The sequence below is a fragment of the Diplodia corticola genome (genome assembly GCF_001883845.1).
Source record: "Diplodia corticola strain CBS 112549 chromosome Unknown scaffold11, whole genome shotgun sequence".
NCBI classification, from domain to species: domain Eukaryota; kingdom Fungi; phylum Ascomycota; class Dothideomycetes; order Botryosphaeriales; family Botryosphaeriaceae; genus Diplodia; species Diplodia corticola.
In genome coordinates, this window is record NW_017971490.1 from 519,454 (window position 1) to 536,758 (window position 17,305).

The following is a 17,305-nucleotide window of genomic DNA, read 5'->3' on the forward strand; positions in this document are numbered from 1 at the left end:
CGCTCTGTTCACATGGAAACGCTCGCCTGCAGTTGGATTACATCAGTGGGCTTCTCGCTCACGAAAGGAAGAAAATTGGAGACGATGGACGTAATGCGCCGCGATCGACGAGATGGTGGCTGTTTGAGGCTTTTTGAGGCTGCCGTTGTCACCAAACCACTCAGATTCCGCCGCGTCCATGATCGGTCCCACATATACACAGCAGGCACGATAAGCAAGGAAGCAACAGCAAAAAAGTGCCTCGTGACGTCTCTGGTCGGCCAGAAACAGGGGAGAGAACCGAAGCGCCGGCGCTCAGTGATGGAATCCCTTGACAGCTTGATAACCAGTTAGGCTGCTTATGAATCCGCCTCCCTTGGTACCGTGGAGGCTCTCATCATTCCTTCTTACCTGTTGGTTCATTCCTGTGACGTTGCTCGATCGCAGCAATACCATTGACCAACATGGTGGTTACCGGACCAATTCAGGAGAAATGAGGGCCACATCGGCGCCAAAACAGCACGCCCTGGTTACTTCCACGTGCCAGCAGTAGCAGCAAGCCAACTAAAAGCGGCGGCGGCGGAGGCGGAAGGAAGGAAGGACGACGGAAATAGCTTGAGGAATAAAGGAGCGACATGGCCTCATTTCCCGAGGCAGCTGGACATGGTTGCTCAGATGCTTGGATGCGACTTGAGCATCACAATAACGCTGCAAATATGATCTTGGCCGTCCAGCGACAAGACATGGGCAAAGTCAAAAAGCTGGGGGACAACTGCCGATAGGTGACGTGCCGTGCTGTTTATCACCCCTCGCGACGTCAGTCCTCTAGCGTACCGCGCCTCCGTCCCATGCCACGCAACGCCAAAAACGCCTCCGCTGCCGCCCGGCCAGCCGGGAGGAAGAAAAACAAATGTCCCAAGGTAATGATGAGGGAAGGCTTGCGGCTCGAGCGGGATGGCTTGCCTTTACCTCATAATAATCAAGACGATAGTTAAGCGCCGATGCAGCGCGTGGCGGCCAGATGGTTGGTCAGGACGTAGAGCAAAGCAGGCCATGCAAATCCAGGTAGAGTCTCGTCGACACCAAGGGAAGGGAGAATAACGTCAGAGAAAGTGATGTCTTCACCACACTCATCACCATCACTGGAAGCGGCCCCAATAGGTGGGTGGGCGGGGAAAGTATCGCGTGTAATGCAGAAGGTCTAGACACGAGCAGGCCGCAATCCTTCCCATTCCCGCATCATGTCATTGCTGCCCTTTCCGCGTTGCGCCGCACATGCCTCGACATGACATGCAACTCTTCTCCTGGGGAAAGACGTGAGGGCTGGAAGAATGTCTTTGTGCTACGACCAGGGGTAATAATAGTCTGCGACTGTGTTTTCAGCTCGTCACGGAGAGTGAGAGCAAGGCAGCAATGGTGACAGAACAAGCACATGATTTCCATCATCCAGAAGAGATAAAAAAGAAAAGAAAGGAGGAAGGAAAAGAGGGCAATCAATGGCCGGAGGGGGCACCAAGGAAGCGGACCGGTTCCCGCAACATGCGGTGGCGAGGGAAGCAGGCCATCGGATGCTCCTTTGGCTTTCCCCACGATCCCTCCCAGCCGGGGCTACTGTACCGTAGCTGTGCCGTTCGGTCTGGGCCTCGAGTCGCGAACCACTCACATCACCCCGCCATTCGCGCCCCCAATCCCGCCCAACACAAGATCCGAAACGTGCACGAGATAGATCAGGATAAAAATAAATGCAATAGGGCAGCACTCGTACAGACGGATGCAAAACCGCAGGCTAGATAACGGCCAGAGACAAGGCAAGCCTATAGTTCTCGTGCGTTAACGCAGGCATTTCGCCCTCTCGTACCACGCTCTGAAACGCACCGTCCAGGGCTACTTACCAACTGTGAGAGCTCGCCCTGCCCGTGTTTCCATTTTTTTTCTCCTTCCCCAACGCCAATCCAGGTCAATGCTGCTCCCCTCCTCCCTTCCCTCGCTTTTCTCTCAGTCAGCTGCGGTACGAGAATAGCACGCTGCTGACGAGATAAGCTGCTGACGGCCGCGGCTGGCTGCTTACTGTGTCGGCCGCTTACCCGCGATCGTCCTGGAGGTGGAAGAGAGGGGAAATGAAGACGACAGGAAGGCCGACAAAAAACCGTCGACGAAGTGGAGGGGGAAAACGAAGGAGTAGACAAAGTTAGCCGATTCGTCCTAAATTCAGAAACAGATAAACCCCCCATCGTCAGTGATCACACTCGGGCATTGTTTGCGCAACACGTGTTTCCGCGTTTCAAATCCCTCCCGTGCGACTGCTCTAGACTCTCAGCCAGGGGCAGGCGATCAGGGCATACCGAGAGCGTACGTTCATTACAATTCGTGGGAGGGGGGGAAAAATGATGTGGCGCTGCATGATGGTCTGATGGGACACAGATATCAAAAAATAGAAAGCCGGCAGTATCTAGTGGCGAAGATAGGGAGAAGCCAAGGCAGGCCAAGACAACTCACCATCGCTGATGACAATCCTACCGCCGATTGGGGACGACGACGGACTTGATCGTCATCATCCTTCCTTCCCAGCTGCTTACGTCCATCCCGCATGCGTTCATCGCTCTTTCTGCCCCGTCCCGTCCCACCCCCCTCCTTCAAATTCCCCTTTCCCCGGGTAGCGCAGCCAAGGAAATAATGTCTCGAAAAGCCGGGGCTGATGATGAGGCGCTTTGGGGCCGACCGACCCAAGTTGCCGGGACTGAGGTAGTACAAGCCGCAAGGCCGAGACCTTTTTCCCTTCCAGAAGAAGAAAAAAAGGAACGAGAAAGGAAGGAGGGTTTGGAGGAAAAGAAAAAGAAAAGAAACAAACATGGCCTTGATCATCATGTACGTACGTACATACAATCCATGGGTTAGAAAAAAAATCAAAAAAATCGAATCGAATCGCGAGGCTCTTTTGGAGCCTCCTCCTCACCAGGCACACACGCGCGCGCGCGCGAAGATGACAACAATGCGGTCTTGGCAGCTGCCAAAATGATGCACGAGGCTACATTTGTTTGGGTCCGCGCTGTGCATGAAAGTCATCAGTCCGCCTCGTTCTCTCATATGTCGTGACACGCTCCAGGGTATCGAAAACATCCACCAACCGTAAAGAGGAAGTGTGATGGTGTAAGCGCGCAACATCACAAGCGTGTGTTTTTTTTTTTGAAAAAAAAAATTTATCCTGTTACGTTGCCCTGCCTGCTAAGCGTAAATGTGGTGGTCGAAAATCAACACACCCTTTTGCATTGGGGCAGGAGGAAGCGGAACCCGCCCAATGACTTGATACCTGCAATTTTCTTGGTCTTTGCAAGTCGCAAGTGATTTTTCCAGAAGGAGGCCCCAAGCTTTCTTGTTTTTGTTTTTCCACGTCCTTGTATGGTGAGAAAAAAGACCCAAAAGTTCCATACCTGAGGTGGAGAAATATAGGTAGTTTAAAAGCAAGATTTCCTCCTGGTCCTCCTGATAGAAGAAGAGATTCAACCCTTGTGGATATCCGCGCTGCCTGCTGTCGAAACAATGTCCCGTCCTGTCCCGTCCTGTGCTCCTTTCTCCTCTTTTCCCGTCCCTGGCGCCTGCCAATCACCGGTGCAGAGAAGAACATGGGGAATTCGCCATAAAAGAAAAAGAAAAAAGGTATCCTCCTGTAATCGTGGCTGTAGTCGTAGTAAAATGAGTGGGCAAATGCTGTGCGCCAGTAGCGACCGAGACGGCGGCTTCTTTGTGCCGCCAAAAATCCATGTAATAAAATGTTCAGAAAGACCCCATCTAGGTCTGCGTGTAAATAGTGGTGCCCGACCGTCTCGATGAACGTGAGGGAAGGTCGGGAGGAATGTGGTATCAAACGAGAGTCGAGAAGTTATACCCGCCATAGCCAAACGCCTTTAGCAAACGCCCGCCCTAGATAGCAAGAGAAGCAATAAGAAGCAAGCCTTCATCCTTCGTGAATGCCTCGCATCCCCAAAGGGTGAGAGTGTTAAAATGACCGATAATATCCGGGTGGGTGAGCAGTTTTGTTTACAACATCTTGTAATAATTCACGACCCAATCCGCCGTCTTCTTCCTCTGCCGCCCCCCTCCGGCCGTTGGGCAAGCACTTCTCGAAGCTGTGGGTCGTCCTTGTCCTTGTCGACGTGGTGAACTCTGACGTGTCGTTGCAGATTGTCCGGCCGAGGGTATTTATGGTCTCTCTCCGGGCAAAACGGACAAACGTAGCCTGGCGAATCGTGCACGAGTCCGTGCCGGATCATTTCGTTTTTGCGCTTGAAGCCTTTGCCTCCCTCTCCGCGCGAACATCCCGGCACCGGACAATAATGCGGCCGCGCTTGCGAATGCACATTGGCGTGCGAACTACAGAGCCCGTCAGTTCAACTTCCATAAAACCTATGCCGCAAAACTGACTTGAGCAAGTACTGCGTCTGGAAAGGTGGCGCATTGCAACCGGGGTAGTCACACTTGAACCCAGTACTTCCGTGCGGGGGCACATGCTGAATCTGAGCAGCCGGATTGGGATGCGTGATGCCATCGATGCTCATCCTGTGAGAGTCGCTTCGAGGCCTTGTCGGCGGGCTGTGGGCGTAAGCGTCAGAACCGCGTGATCCATAGCTTTCATTGGTCGTTGTGGTGCTGAGAGTCAAAGGCGGCGGAAACGTCGTATTGCTGGTATCCGAAAGAGAAGAGTGTCTGCGGCTGGCGGCATAGTGTGAATAAGTCGGCGGCGAGAGCTTGATGTCAGTGCCAGCATGGCTGTTCACGGGCGACAAAGGATTATTTAGTGGCGGGAACTGGCTCGGAGGAGATCGGCGTGAGTTCCCGTTGGGTGGGAAGCGGCTGACAAGCGTTGGAGAAAGCGCTGGCGCGCCCGTCGATGAGATTGACGGCCGGTGCGAGAAACTTGCTCTATGGTCAATGCTTGCCCGGTGCTCGTTCTCCTGAGTTGCTTGCTCCGCTATTTCACTCAGGTGACGAAACGAGGGCAGACTCTGGTTGGGGGAGCCCGCGGTGCTGTCCCGATGCGGCGAGGTCGGATTCTGTAGAGCCGGCAGCCTCTCGTCGGGCGAGGCCTGCGAGTCCGGAATGGCCAAGTCGCGCAAGTTTGGCGACGTTGCTGGGGAGTGATCCGTTCTGGTCGTACTGCTCGGGGTAGGTCCGTCTGCGCTACCCTTTGGGAAGTTGTCAGGAGTAGGAAGCCCCGTGAATGGCGGCTGGTCATCGACCCTGGATTTTGGCGAATGTCGATCCATGTCGGTGTCGTGCTCTGGCCTGACTTCAGTCACAGTAGCTACGGGGCGTGCCAATGCGAGCTTGGTAGTGCGCCCATCGCCGTTTAGTGACTTGATGGCGGCCTGGGCAAGACGGACCCTGTCGTCAGTTTGCATGGGTGAGCGTGGTGGATCGTCCTCAGGCTCGCTCGCGTCTGAGTCGGAGTCGGAGTTGAGGGCCCTCTCCCCAGCGGCTCTGGCAATGTCCGGCCGGTTGGGCTCTAGGAAGCTCAGGAGGACGGTATCGCCCTGACTCGGCCGGGTCCGGTTATTTCGTTTCCTTCTGCGGGAGGAAGAGGTGGTGGGACTGACAGTTTGAGTGACCACAGGCGCACTGTGCTGCGGAGGAAATGGTGGAGGAGAGGGCGACGGAGTCGATTTGATCTTTATTGGCTGCAAGCCCGGCGACTTGGGATAAGCGTCGTCAGAATCGTAGTGGGACATTCGGCATTAGAGAGGCTCATGAGCCTCCCGCAGTAGTGCTCAGGGTCAGGACGAGAAGTTAAAGTGAGTCGGCACGGGCTCGGCGAGAATTGGCTTGAGCTCAATAAAGTTAGAGGCCGGGGAGCGAGCAGGGTGGAAGCTTTGAATGGTCTTGTGTCGTGAGAGACGGAACGGGGCGGGACTGCGGCCAATGGATGCTACAAACGTTAGCGACGAGCTCTGGTGGGACCGGCCGGCAGCCAGCGCAGCCAGCGCAGCGGCGGTGGACTTATGGCTGCCTGGCCGAACGGGCAGCCTCGCGGCTGTCGACAGCGCGCGGCAGCAGACGGATGGAAATTGAGTCATCAGACAGAGAGACAGAGAAAGAGACAGGAAGATGCGCAGGCGTATACGAGAGCAATCAAAGCGACGACAGCACGAAGCTAGTTGTGCGGAGAGCCGCAAGTCGGGCAATAGCTCCGTGCGGGCCGCACGCACGCGGACACAGTGCCTGGCGGAGCAAGCAGAGCGCGGGGCACGTCGGAGAATTGCGAGCAGAAGAAAGCAGGAATGCACAGGGTGTCGAGAGCGAGAGAGAAAGAGAGGGCTTGGGGGGGAGCTGCTCGAGCGAAAGGCAGCGTCGACGTACCGCGTGCGACGAGGCGGGTTGGCCGTGAGGCTCAAGGCGGGCGAGAAGCTTAAACGTCGATCGCGAAGGGTGCAGGCGGGCGCGGGCGGGCTGGGAGCGCGGAGCAGCGTCGGGGCGGGCGAGGAGTCGGCGCGCGGGTCTGGTGCGGAGTGCGGAGGACTGGCGATGCTGGGGCGGTGCGGAGGAGAGAGAGAGAGCGCAGGCGCAGGCAGCGTGTGCTTGACAGAGCAGGCGAGCGGTGCGAGCGTTTGGTGGTGACGAGCTGGCCAGGGCGGACGTGCGTTGGACCAAGGTGGGCCGCCAGCGCCAGGCCTCGGGGCTGGGGAAAAACGGGCGAGGAGTGGTGCGCTGCGGTGCAATGCAGTGCAGCGCGCGCGCTGGGAATGTGGAACGGAGTATCGCGAGGCTGAGTGAGCTGCGGCGCACGCCCCCTCTGGCTCTCGAGGCCCAAATCAGCGCAGCGGGCGGGAGCGCCGGTATGCACGGCTCGAGTCAGGCCGCGGCGTGGTGTTTGTCGTGTCGCTCGCTGCGCTGCGGCGGTCAGGCGCGGTGGAATGGGCGACTCTGCAGCGTCTGCCAGAGCCGCGCGACGCCTGAGTGGAGGAGGCTGTGCTCTCTCACCGCATGGGGCTGCGACTGCGACTCACGCGCTGGCTGCAGCGCACCCTCCTGCTCTTGAAATGCGAGAGCCTCGCCGCCTCGGGGGTTTGGGAATAGGCTATTGGCGCTGCGCCGGCTGATTGGGCGCGCCCCGACAATCCGCGGGATGGAGGGGGCGCACGCCGTCGCCTCTGCTGCCGGCTGGAGCAGCCTCCGTCGCGGCGGAGGAGGCTCTCGCCCACCAACCCGCCGGCGCCGCCATGGCGCGCCCTCCAGCGCCCCATGGCTTGGCCGCCTGTCGCGCGTGCAAAGGCGCGCCGTCCCTCAGCCCGACACGTCCGACACGCCCGGCGCCCCCGGCCTGCCGCCGGTACATGTAGCTTTTCACGTGCCCGCGTTCGAAACCGCCCGGATCGACGGCGACGCGGCTGAGAGCCTCCAGCGCCCGCCCACTGCAGATCGCGCGTCGAGAACAATCCATTCTCCCCCTCCCGCCCGCGCCCGCGCAGCCCACGCAGCCCGCGCAGCCCGCCCGGGATTGCCTCCCCGTTACGACCTGCCGCCAACACACGTCAGGGCGAGCCCGAATACTGCGCAAGCCTCGAGCCCCCATCGGAGCTTATCACCTGCAGCCAGCCGACCCGCCCTGCTGCCGGCATGTGCTGCCCTGAAAAAGCCGCACTCTGCCAAGTATCATACAGATTCATTTCTACCTCTATTGGCCGTGTGCGCGAGCTCTATGCCAGAACTCTATCCGAGGCTCGCTGCAAATGACAAAAGGAAACCGGTCGGTCGACCCGATGCGCGTGCCTGCCATCATGGAAGGCAGAGACGATGACGCCAGTAAACGCCGCGACGTGACTAACCCCAGCACGAACTGACACTCTGGCGGCGCTATGCATTACCCTTTCACACCAGACTCCCCACTGCAATGCTCCACTCTTTTCCTGTTCCTCACGATGACGACCCCGTTCCGACAATCTTGCCGCCGATGCCCGGGAAGCCCTCCCATTTGGCCCCCGCCGGCAACTTCGGCCGTCCAAAGTTCTCGTCCAGGTCCAGGATGATCTTGAGCGCGTTGCGACTCCGCAGGTACGGCAGCGGTGCCGTTGCCGCCGTCAGCCCGACCGCCGGTTCCACATGGCCGCCGACACCCTCAGCAGCGCCCGAGCCCGGCATGGGCAACATGTTCTGCAGCACTTCGTAGCCGGCAAGCGTGAAACCGAACTGAGGACTCGAACGCATGATACGGGCCGGTCCACCCTTGAAGAAGGCGCGGAACCCTTCTTGTTGCCAGATGAGCTTGGCAGCGTGACGCAACGACGTGTATTGCGCCTCTCCCTTGCGTGCCTCGACTTGCAGGCGGGTCTTGATGACGTCGGCCGGAGTTGTGAGGTAAGCAGCTGGCATACCAGCGATAGCGCCGGCGGTCAAGAGCTGGAGGACGCCGAGCTTCTTTTGCGGCGACTCGCCGAAGACGTCCCTCTTGAGGTGGTTGTAGGCGGGGAAGTAGATGGCCGAGAAGGGAACTGCATTCACTGTTTAGATTGAAATTGCACCTCAACCATTGCCGGCTCAGGACGAACTTACCGTCACGAAGCAAGCAGGCGCTTGCACCCTTGTAGAGACCGACGAGACCCAGGTTGCGGACAATCCACATCGCAGACCTCTTCGGCGCACCATCGACGTTCTTGGCAATCTCACCCTGAACCTGCAGACGGATCTTGACAATCTCCAGAGGGTTGGTGAAGATCTACCGACACCGTTAACGAGATAGTCCCAGCATTTGGGGTTCGAGCAATTATACGCACCACTTGACAGGCACCGGCCGAACCACCGGCGATCACCTCCCATCCCAACCAGATGGCCCCGGTCTTCTTGTCCGTGAACTTTCCTCTGACCAAGTCGTTCACCGTAAGCTTGATGGCCTTCTCCGGCGCAACACCGACGAGCTGAGGCAGCACACCGGCATACAGACCGCGGAAGCCCTCGTTCTTTATGATCTTCCTGAAACAGTCAATGGAGTTGTTGTACAGGCGCTCTCCGACACGGTGGCTCCTCTGGTTCTGCATGCGCGTCTTGACCAAGTCGATGGGGTAAACCATGAATGCACCGAACGCGCCAGCCAAACTTCCGAGCGCAAAGTGGTGTATCGATTCCAGGATGTCATGCATGATCGTCTTCGTCTTCGCGAAGGCCTTGGTGCCAGCATCGCTCACCATGTCCGTACCACGCTCAACGTAGATGTGCCACGAGGGATCGAGGACCTTGGCAAAGTCGGCGAGACTGAGCTTGCCAGAGGGCTCGTCAAGACCAGCGAAGTGGAAAAGAATATCGGCCTCCATGGGGGTGAAGAGAGAGAAGCGGGTGATGCGGGCAGCTTCGTTCAGGAAGTCTGAGCGGGTGATCTTTCCGTCGCTGCTCTTGTTCGTGGCGTTGCGGATGATGAGCTCGACCAGGTCCATCTCGCGAATCATGTTCTGAAAGGCGCGCACGTTGGCGTAAGAGATCTTGCTGCCCGCGGAGATGTTGCAGAGCGTGTGCAGGTTGTCCAGCAGGTGGTCGGAGAGCTTGTGGCCAGCGGTGTTCTGGATGATGCGCTGAAACTCCTCGGGCTCAATGTAGCCGTCGCCGTTCTTGTCAAAGTGCAGGAAAGCCTGCCTGACCTTCTCTCCCTGCAGTCCGCGCAGCATCTGGGAGAATTGCGGGTATGTCATCGTGTGGCGCTTGTTCTTGCGGCCAATGTATAACGAGGCCCACTCGGAGCTCCAATCGAATGGCAAGGCATCGTCGCCCTTGTGCTTATTGTAGAGGTCGAGGAAGACGTCGAACTTGACCAGGCCGGTTCCCTCGACGTCGAAAAGACGGAACGCGATCTCGTACTCGGCGTCGGGCTTCGAGATGAGGTTGTCAAAGTTCCTCCAGTCGTGGAGACTGACGCGGCCGGCCCTCTTGCGGTCCGCGACGTCGAACAGGATGCCATACTGGTCGCGCTTGATCTTGTGCTGCTTTGTGCATCAGCATCTCGCCGGTTAGAGGGAGCGGGTGAGGGAGCGTACGTAGTCCTCGCTGGGCGGCGCGACGGCTTCGATGAACTGGTCGCGCCCCAGGTAGTATTCGCCTGAAGCTTCATCCTTGACAGCATGGCGGAAAAAGGTCTGCCTCGCCTGCTCGCTCAGCTTGGGCTCCTCGGTGGAGCCGAGGAGGGCCTCGGTGACGGAGTCCTTGACGGTGGCCATGGTTGTCGTCGCGGAAGGTGAGAGCGCGACAATTGACAGGTATGAGTGTTTGGGGGTGCGGTCAGAGGGAAGGCGCACGGGGCGGGCGAGTCTGGGGAACTCGGGCACGAAAGTTCTCGTGCACGATACAGCGTGTTCGCGCGTGTGGCTAGGGTAAAATTAGTAGGCGCTAGTCGGATAGCTCCGGAGCCGCGGAGGAAAGTGCGCGCCCTGCGGCTCAGCTTGGCGAGAGTGGGAGAGGTTGCGGGCGTTGATCAGACGCGGGCGAGCGGGCGGGCGCGCGCGTTGCGGCTGTCCGGAGGAGCAACGTGGATCGTGGGTGGGTGACGATGCGGCCGCGCAGGGTTGGCCCTTTTTTTTTGTTCTGCAACCCCGGCGCGCGGGTGATCTAAGATTGCTTCGCCCAGCGCCAGCAGCCAGGGTCCGCCAGCCGCCGGCGATTGGTACCTGGCGCCCTAGCTGCCCTCGATCTGGCTTCTAGACGCAGGTAAAATCGCAGTCGCACGGCCGCAACCAGCGTGTTGCGCACCGCCCGGCTGGGCTTGGTACGCGCCAGAACAATGCCTTGAGGCTCTGGTGTGGAATTTAGTTCCCGGAGAAGTGCATATCCAGGGCGGCTCACGTGCGGCTCCGGTGGGTGGTACGAGGAAATCCACATTTCCGCGCCGACTCGCTCCGCAGTCGGCGCGGAGTACAATTCCGGGGGCGGTGAGGGCACGAGGGGCAGTCGCTACTCGCTCGGCCGCGCTGGGCAACTGCCGTCCTCGACGCGCCCCAGCCAACACCACGAAATCAAGTCCCCAGACGACCCGGCTCTCCCCAGATTAAGCTTCCCGCTGTCTGGGGACGCAGGTGGCGGCCAAAGGGCCGTGATATCATCAAAACCGGGACTTTTCTTGGCCGCCGAAGATCTTGCTCGTACGCTGAGTCGCTTACTCGACCTTTTGCGCGCCTATACCGAGCAGATCGTGATGATCCTAACCAGCCCGCCCGGATTTCGTGACCGACTAGACTCTCAAGAGGAATGTGTTGTGTCACGCGAACCCCTTCTCTCGTCATCGCCAGCGCCGATGGTCTGCTGGCCTCACAGCCTGGTCACAGCGCGGGGTCAGCTGCGAAATAGACCGGTAACGGAATAGGTCAAAGCTCCATGCTTATTGGTCATTGCGTATAGCTATATTCGATTTGCCTTGGTGTGGATTTGCTTCTCCGTCGACAACGCCGCCTCGCCGCCTCGCCGCCTCGCCTCACTCAACAACGCAACTGCCGAGGGGCAGTCGGCGGCCGTCCCGACCCAAACCACTCAAACCCTCACCATCGCCATCTGATCCACTCCGCCCGCGACACCGAGCGTCTCCGTACTGCTCCCCGCACTGGCACCAGCCCCGGCCCCGCCCGCCATCGTCTTCTCGCTCATCGCAGCCGAGTACTCGGCGAACGCGCTGCGCTGCCTCAGCGCGGGCCCGTACCTGAGCAGCACCCACGGGCTGACGCAGAAGACGGTGGCGATGGCGGCGAGCACGCTGGCCGCGGCGTTGGCGCCCATGCGCTCGAACATGGGCTCCGCGAAGAGCGGAAACGCCGCGGCGCAGAGCGCGCGCAGCAGCGACAGCGCCGAGAAGGCCGAGGCCGCGTACATGCTGTACACGTCGGCCATGTAGCCGCATCTGCAGCGGGGGTTCGATGTGTGTCAGTTCAGTGCTTGTCAGGGACGGGGAAGGAGACGGAGCTGAAGATGAGAAAAGGGGGGAGGGGTGGGGAGTGGGGAAAGAAGGATGAAGGTAGCATGATGGAGGGGAGAAAGATGTCTGTGTACTTACAGCACGGAGTCAAGGTCGTTGATGGCGAAGCCCACGGGCACAAGCGCCGCCATCGACACCCACATGGGCGCCTGCGGCACCAGCGGCGGGATCGTCCACGCAAACACCCAGAACCCGAGCGCCAGCGCCGGCACCGCGACCGCGAACGACGTCAGCTTGCGCTCGGGCGGCACGCCGTCGGCGTTGAGCTCGCGGAAGCGCCGCGCGTCGACGGCGCGGAACGGCAGCGAGAAGAAGAGGCCCAGGATGAGCGGCAGGAACGCGAGCGAGGACGTCGTGTGCGCGTCCGCCAGCCCGTAGCTCGGCGACGAGTAGACGATGGTGAGCCCTTCGGTCAGCCCGTAGATCATGGCGAAGGAGATGGCGTTGAGCGCCGAGCAGAGGATGACGATGGGCTCGGTGAAGAGCAGGTGCAGCGGCCGGAAGAGCGTGTCGGTTAGGAAGGCGTTGAGGGATGGGACGGCGTCTGGGTTGTGGATGCGGAGAGGAGCGGCCCCCGCGGAGCTGGTTTTGGTGAGGGCGAGGATTTCGTCAAGCTTTTGTTGGAGGAGCCGCGTGGAGCGGGACTCGCGGAGGAATAAGGTAAGGACGAAGCAGACGGCCATGATGACTGCTGAAATCCAGAACACCCAGCGCCTTCTCGGCAGTCAGCATGATGCGTTGACAGCATTCGATGATCAGCGGCAAAGAGCCCGCGGTCCCCAAAAGCCAAGAGCGCTGCTCAACAGTAGAAAGCATTCTTCCGAAAAGCCAAACAGCCTCCTGAAGCAGTGAAGTACATCATGGAGATGCTTTACTTACCAGCCCAGATATCTGGTAATGTAGCTTCCGTAAATAGGCCCAAACAACACGCCCACATTCGACGCCGTGGTCCAGGCCGCAACCGTCCATATGCGTTGCTTTTCGTCAAACATATCCTCCAAACTCCCCGGCGCCACCGTCGCCGGCACCGAGCTCACCATGCCCGCCGCGAAACGGGCGAAGATGAGGCATGCCACCGACCCGTTCATCTGCGGCGGCACAGCCGCCACGAGGACGCAAAAGACTGAGCAGAGCAACGGGGCGGCGACGTAAACGAGTTTGCGGCCGAAGGACTCAGAGATTGGTGGCAGGAAAATCCCGCCTATGCCCTCGCCGAGTAGGAAGCTGCACGCGCGCGAGAAAAAAAAAGTTAGACTATTGGATCGTCACGCCTGATACGAGGGGGAGCTCGCCAGTTGGAGAAACAACGCACGCGGAAGTGAAGGCGAAATAGCCAAGAGTCTTTTCATAGCCATATTCTAAGCGTGCTTCGTCGGACACGGCGGACTAGGTGATTGGGCATGCGTGTAAGCTGTCTAGCTCGTGGGCGATAATGCCGCGCGCTTGCGCGGTATGGTGTCTCTCGCTGAGGGATTTTCATAGACTTACACCTACGGTGCTCATGAGGGTCCTGCCATTTTCGTCGATGGTCAGCCGAGAATCCACGCACGAGGAACTAGACAAAGACGAGAAGGTGCGGGGAGAGAGTGGTTTACTGACATGAGCATCTCTAGCATTATGATTAATCCCGCATCGTACAGTTTCCTGTTCGAGTGCCAATTGCGGGGATGATAACGACTGTCTGCAGACCAGCACAAGTGCTGGTCGGCACCGACTTCTAGGCCATGCTTTTCCAGAAGATCGTCCAGATCCGGTGTTGAGACCACATCGTGGTCGCTGTAACTTGCCATCTTCGATTCGAATATGGCCAGTTCGACCTCATCGAGAGGCTGCAAAAGAGTGTAAGAAGATGAAGATAAAGAGGGTTGAGAGACGGAAGCAAACATTGAGGTACTGGTGCTTATGGAATATAGCGGCCAAACGGCAAAGAGGAGAAACCAGTGCGCTGGCTTTGAGGCGCACCGAGCAGCTCGGCACCTACCCCTCGGGTAGACAAGCCATCCACATGGTGGGTAGCTGAGGAGGATCCTGAGAAATCTAGCCCAGCGCCGCATCTATACATAGCCCCAGTGCCTCACGGGAGCGTTGCGGCAAGGCGCTGGGCTGGACAGACGCGTGGCTACGGCTGAAATTTACCGTATATTCTGTCCAAGGGATCCGAGTAACTCGCAGGGCTGGAGTTAAAAAACAGTCTGAGTTGTTTTAGTTTGCCGTTAGCGCTCCCTCTCATTCGCCAGCCTTCCATCCTTCATCAAAGCTCGTGCACGCCTCGGCCTCCGCGACGCGGTTGTATCCGCATACCCCCATTCAGGGACTACACTGGTGCGCAGGGAGTTACCGGGGCGACTGTGCACTGGCCTGAAGGAACTGGAGAACTCCGCAGCGCACAGATCATGAGCACGTTGACGCAAGTCTCAAGCGATCTGGTTCATCTGTTGATCATCTTGAGGCAGATCGCATTCGCGTTGTCGATCAGTATGCTAGGAAACCGTCGAAGCATGAGCCGTGATAGCCCTCACTGAGGGATATTCTCCTACGGAACTAAAAGAGAAAAAAACGCATGCGGTCTGCCAACGGTACGCCAGTGTGTACTTGAAGCACTCGGCAGTGCCATGGCGGGGAGGCTGGTGAAAGTGGCTGGTGGACGCTACATATCGATTCGTCCACGATGCTCTCCTGCATTAGGCTACAAAGTCAGTTGACTAACAGGGGGATCCTGACCGCTACCCCAATGGCTTAGGCAAACACCAACTGCGCGGTTCCAAATGCGGTGCAGGCTGACAGATTTTGCAGGACCTCGTACCAGCACTCCATATTCGGGATGGCAACTTGACACGCGGAAATTGGCGAAGCTATGTCTTGCATTTGCCACGGACTAGGTATTGCGACATTTCTGGAAGCAATAGCGAAAAACGCAGCGAGGGACCATCAGGCCGTCATGTTCAAGCAAAGGCCGTCCAGTACGGACAATCTCAAGACAGTCCCACGACGATGTTTGACGAAGGCGTAGGTGCAGAAACTGGACGTTGGGTGACTTCGGTCCGGAGTCGGAACGGCATTTGAGCCTTCCCCCCTTTTCTGGGGAGTAGCTGGCGGTTGCGCTAAGTACTGCGGCTGATCCACAACAGCCGCAAAGCTTGGCCTTATGACAAACCGAAATGGCATATCCGCGCGGGCGCTGCCCTCGCTTACAGGCACGACTTGCCCTTGCACTCGTGATGTGCTCTACACCCATGTCGATTGAGCCTGTGCGAGCTTCTTTGGGCCCAAATCCCTCAGGACAATGCCGCGCAGGCGAGGCGTCCGGGCCGCAACCGGACGCCTCACAAACTTCCACACTCACGGCGTCGCCGGTGCGCCATATTGCCCAGTCGCTCCACGTGGTTAGTAAAACAGCGTATGGGGTGTGGCTGGACTCAGGGGATAGGGCAATGCGTCTATACACGCACCACGCTAGACCAGTCTTGGCATGAGACGACAGTGTTCAGCCCACGGGCTTGGTCTCGGCCTCCACGTAGGCACACAGATCGATCAGGCCGGCTTCCGAAGCTGAGACTCTTGCAAGACCCCGCAGAGGAGGTGATACCGGTAACTTCCACGCTAAAAGCAACGGTTTGTGCAGGGGTTGTTGGCGGCATTCTGCCCACCCCGGCCGAAGTGGAAAAAGTCTCAGAGCTTGACCGCTGTTGCGTCTGTGTGGAAATAATGGCGCTGTCAAAAAAAAAAAGCTCCTTTGACGACGTGGAGCTCGAGGCGTCAAGTGCGCCAGACGGGACCGCCCACGAAAAGTAGATAAGGGTGGACGCGGGTACGGGCATTATGTATCCATCTCCCCTCACTTCCTTCAGATTAAGCAGAGGCCTCGTCCTACGAACGAATTGCTTTTCCAGATCCCCACCTCTTTTACTCAGCTCCCTATAGGACATCCTGTCAGACCTTGAGCAATGGCGCCGATTGCACTTACACCGCCCAGGACTCCTGAGCTCAACATGCCGCTCGATTGCGAAGAATTTCCCTTTGAACAGCGGCGGAAAGTCACACCGGAGTACCTGGTCCAAAAGACCATGCACGACCGCATTCAGAGCATCGATTGTGCGAACTGCGCACCGGGAGAAGATGACGCTTTCTTCGTCGCAGATCTGGGAGAGGTATACCGGCTCCACGCCGAGTGGAGACGGCGTCTGGGCCGCGTGACGCCTTTCTTCGGTGAGTTGGCATTGTGCGTGGAGCTGAAGGCAAAAACTGATTGGAATCTCACACAGCGACCAAATCGAATCCGGATCCGCACGTGTTGAGGCTGCTAGCTTCTCTGGGTACGGGATTCGACTGTGCTTCGATTGGAGAGATACAGACGATCCTGGCCATGGGAATTGACCCGTCGCGCATCATCTTTGCGCACACGTGCAAAGTCATGTCTGCCATCAAGTTCGCGGGCGACGTGGGGGTCCAACAGATGACGTTCGACAATGAGGACGAGCTCTACAAGATCAAGCGCGCCTACCCCGAGGCACAGCTTTACCTCCGGATTGTGGCGTACGACCCGTCAGCCTTGTCGCAGCTCAGCATCAAGTTCGGAGCACGGATGGAGGCAACGGAAAAGCTTCTCAGGCTGGCGAAAGAGCTGGGCCTCGAAGTGGTTGGCGTGTCGTTCCACGTCGGCAGCGGCGGCAAGGACCCAAGCGCGTTCATGAGAGCAGTTCGCGACGCGAGGACAGTGTTTGACCAGGCGACCGGCATGGGATTCCAGATGCACACGCTGGACATCGGAGGCGGCTTCAGCAGCGGCCCTCTCTTCGCGCAAACGGCCGATCAGGTCAACCAGGCGCTGGACGCGTACTTCCCGTCTGGAGTGCGCATCATCGCAGAGCCGGGGCGCTACATGGTCAACAGCGCCTTCACTGCGGCGGCAAGCGTCATGTCGCGGAGGCAGGCGGAGCCGCTGGCGTCGGACTCGAACAATCTGAAGTCAACGATGCTGTACATCAACGACGGCGTCTACGGCAACTACTTCACATCCATCTGCGAAGTGCCGCCGGAGCCGAGAGTGTTCAGACGTGCGGGACGCACCATTGTCGACAATCCGCAGCTGGAGGCGGCGGCGCAGAACGAGTACAGCATCTGGGGCAACACGTGCGACAGCTTCGACTGCGTCAACCCGTCGTGCAGGCTGCCGGGCGAGGTGGGGGTTGGCGATTGGCTGTACTACCGGGACATGGGAGGTAAGTCCATATTGCGTCGTGCTGCCATGCTGAGCAATGCTGACTGTGTGCAGCATACACAAGGTGTAGCACGACGACGTTCAACGGCTACACGGGCTCGCACGAGGTGATTTACGTCTGCTCGGAGCCCGAGGCGGCTGCTTTGCTCGACGGATGCTGGAGCTGAGCCCGCGGA

The 17,305-nt window shown here is 58.6% G+C and overlaps 4 protein-coding genes across 4 annotated transcripts; 1 reads left to right on the forward strand and 3 right to left on the reverse strand.

Annotated features, from left to right (window-relative positions):
- Positions 1 to 4,034: 4,034 nt before the first annotated feature.
- BKCO1_11000164 (c2h2 type zinc finger domain-containing protein) lies at positions 4,035 to 5,702 on the reverse strand (the record flags this gene model as incomplete). Its single annotated transcript, XM_020270349.1, has 2 exons — positions 4,035 to 4,347; positions 4,399 to 5,702. The coding sequence occupies 2 exons, from the start codon at positions 5,700 to 5,702 to the stop codon at positions 4,035 to 4,037; spliced, it is 1,617 nt and encodes a 538-aa protein (XP_020132658.1).
- Positions 5,703 to 7,884: 2,182 nt separating this feature from the next.
- Positions 7,885 to 10,169, reverse strand: BKCO1_11000165 (mitochondrial carrier; the record flags this gene model as incomplete). Its single annotated transcript, XM_020270350.1, has 4 exons — positions 7,885 to 8,459; positions 8,521 to 8,683; positions 8,742 to 9,935; positions 9,990 to 10,169. 4 exons carry the CDS (start codon positions 10,167 to 10,169, stop codon positions 7,885 to 7,887), a joined length of 2,112 nt encoding a protein of 703 aa, XP_020132657.1.
- Positions 10,170 to 11,472: 1,303 nt separating this feature from the next.
- On the reverse strand, positions 11,473 to 13,797 carry BKCO1_11000166 (mfs multidrug transporter; the record flags this gene model as incomplete). The annotated part of the gene is made up of 6 exons (XM_020270351.1): positions 11,473 to 11,836; positions 11,990 to 12,625; positions 12,791 to 13,135; positions 13,224 to 13,297; positions 13,400 to 13,466; positions 13,511 to 13,797. 6 exons carry the CDS (start codon positions 13,795 to 13,797, stop codon positions 11,473 to 11,475), a joined length of 1,773 nt encoding a protein of 590 aa, XP_020132660.1.
- Positions 13,798 to 15,855: 2,058 nt separating this feature from the next.
- BKCO1_11000167 (ornithine decarboxylase) lies at positions 15,856 to 17,296 on the forward strand (the record flags this gene model as incomplete). Its single annotated transcript, XM_020270352.1, has 3 exons — positions 15,856 to 16,117; positions 16,174 to 17,130; positions 17,184 to 17,296. 3 exons carry the CDS (start codon positions 15,856 to 15,858, stop codon positions 17,294 to 17,296), a joined length of 1,332 nt encoding a protein of 443 aa, XP_020132659.1.
- Positions 17,297 to 17,305: the final 9 nt, after the last annotated feature.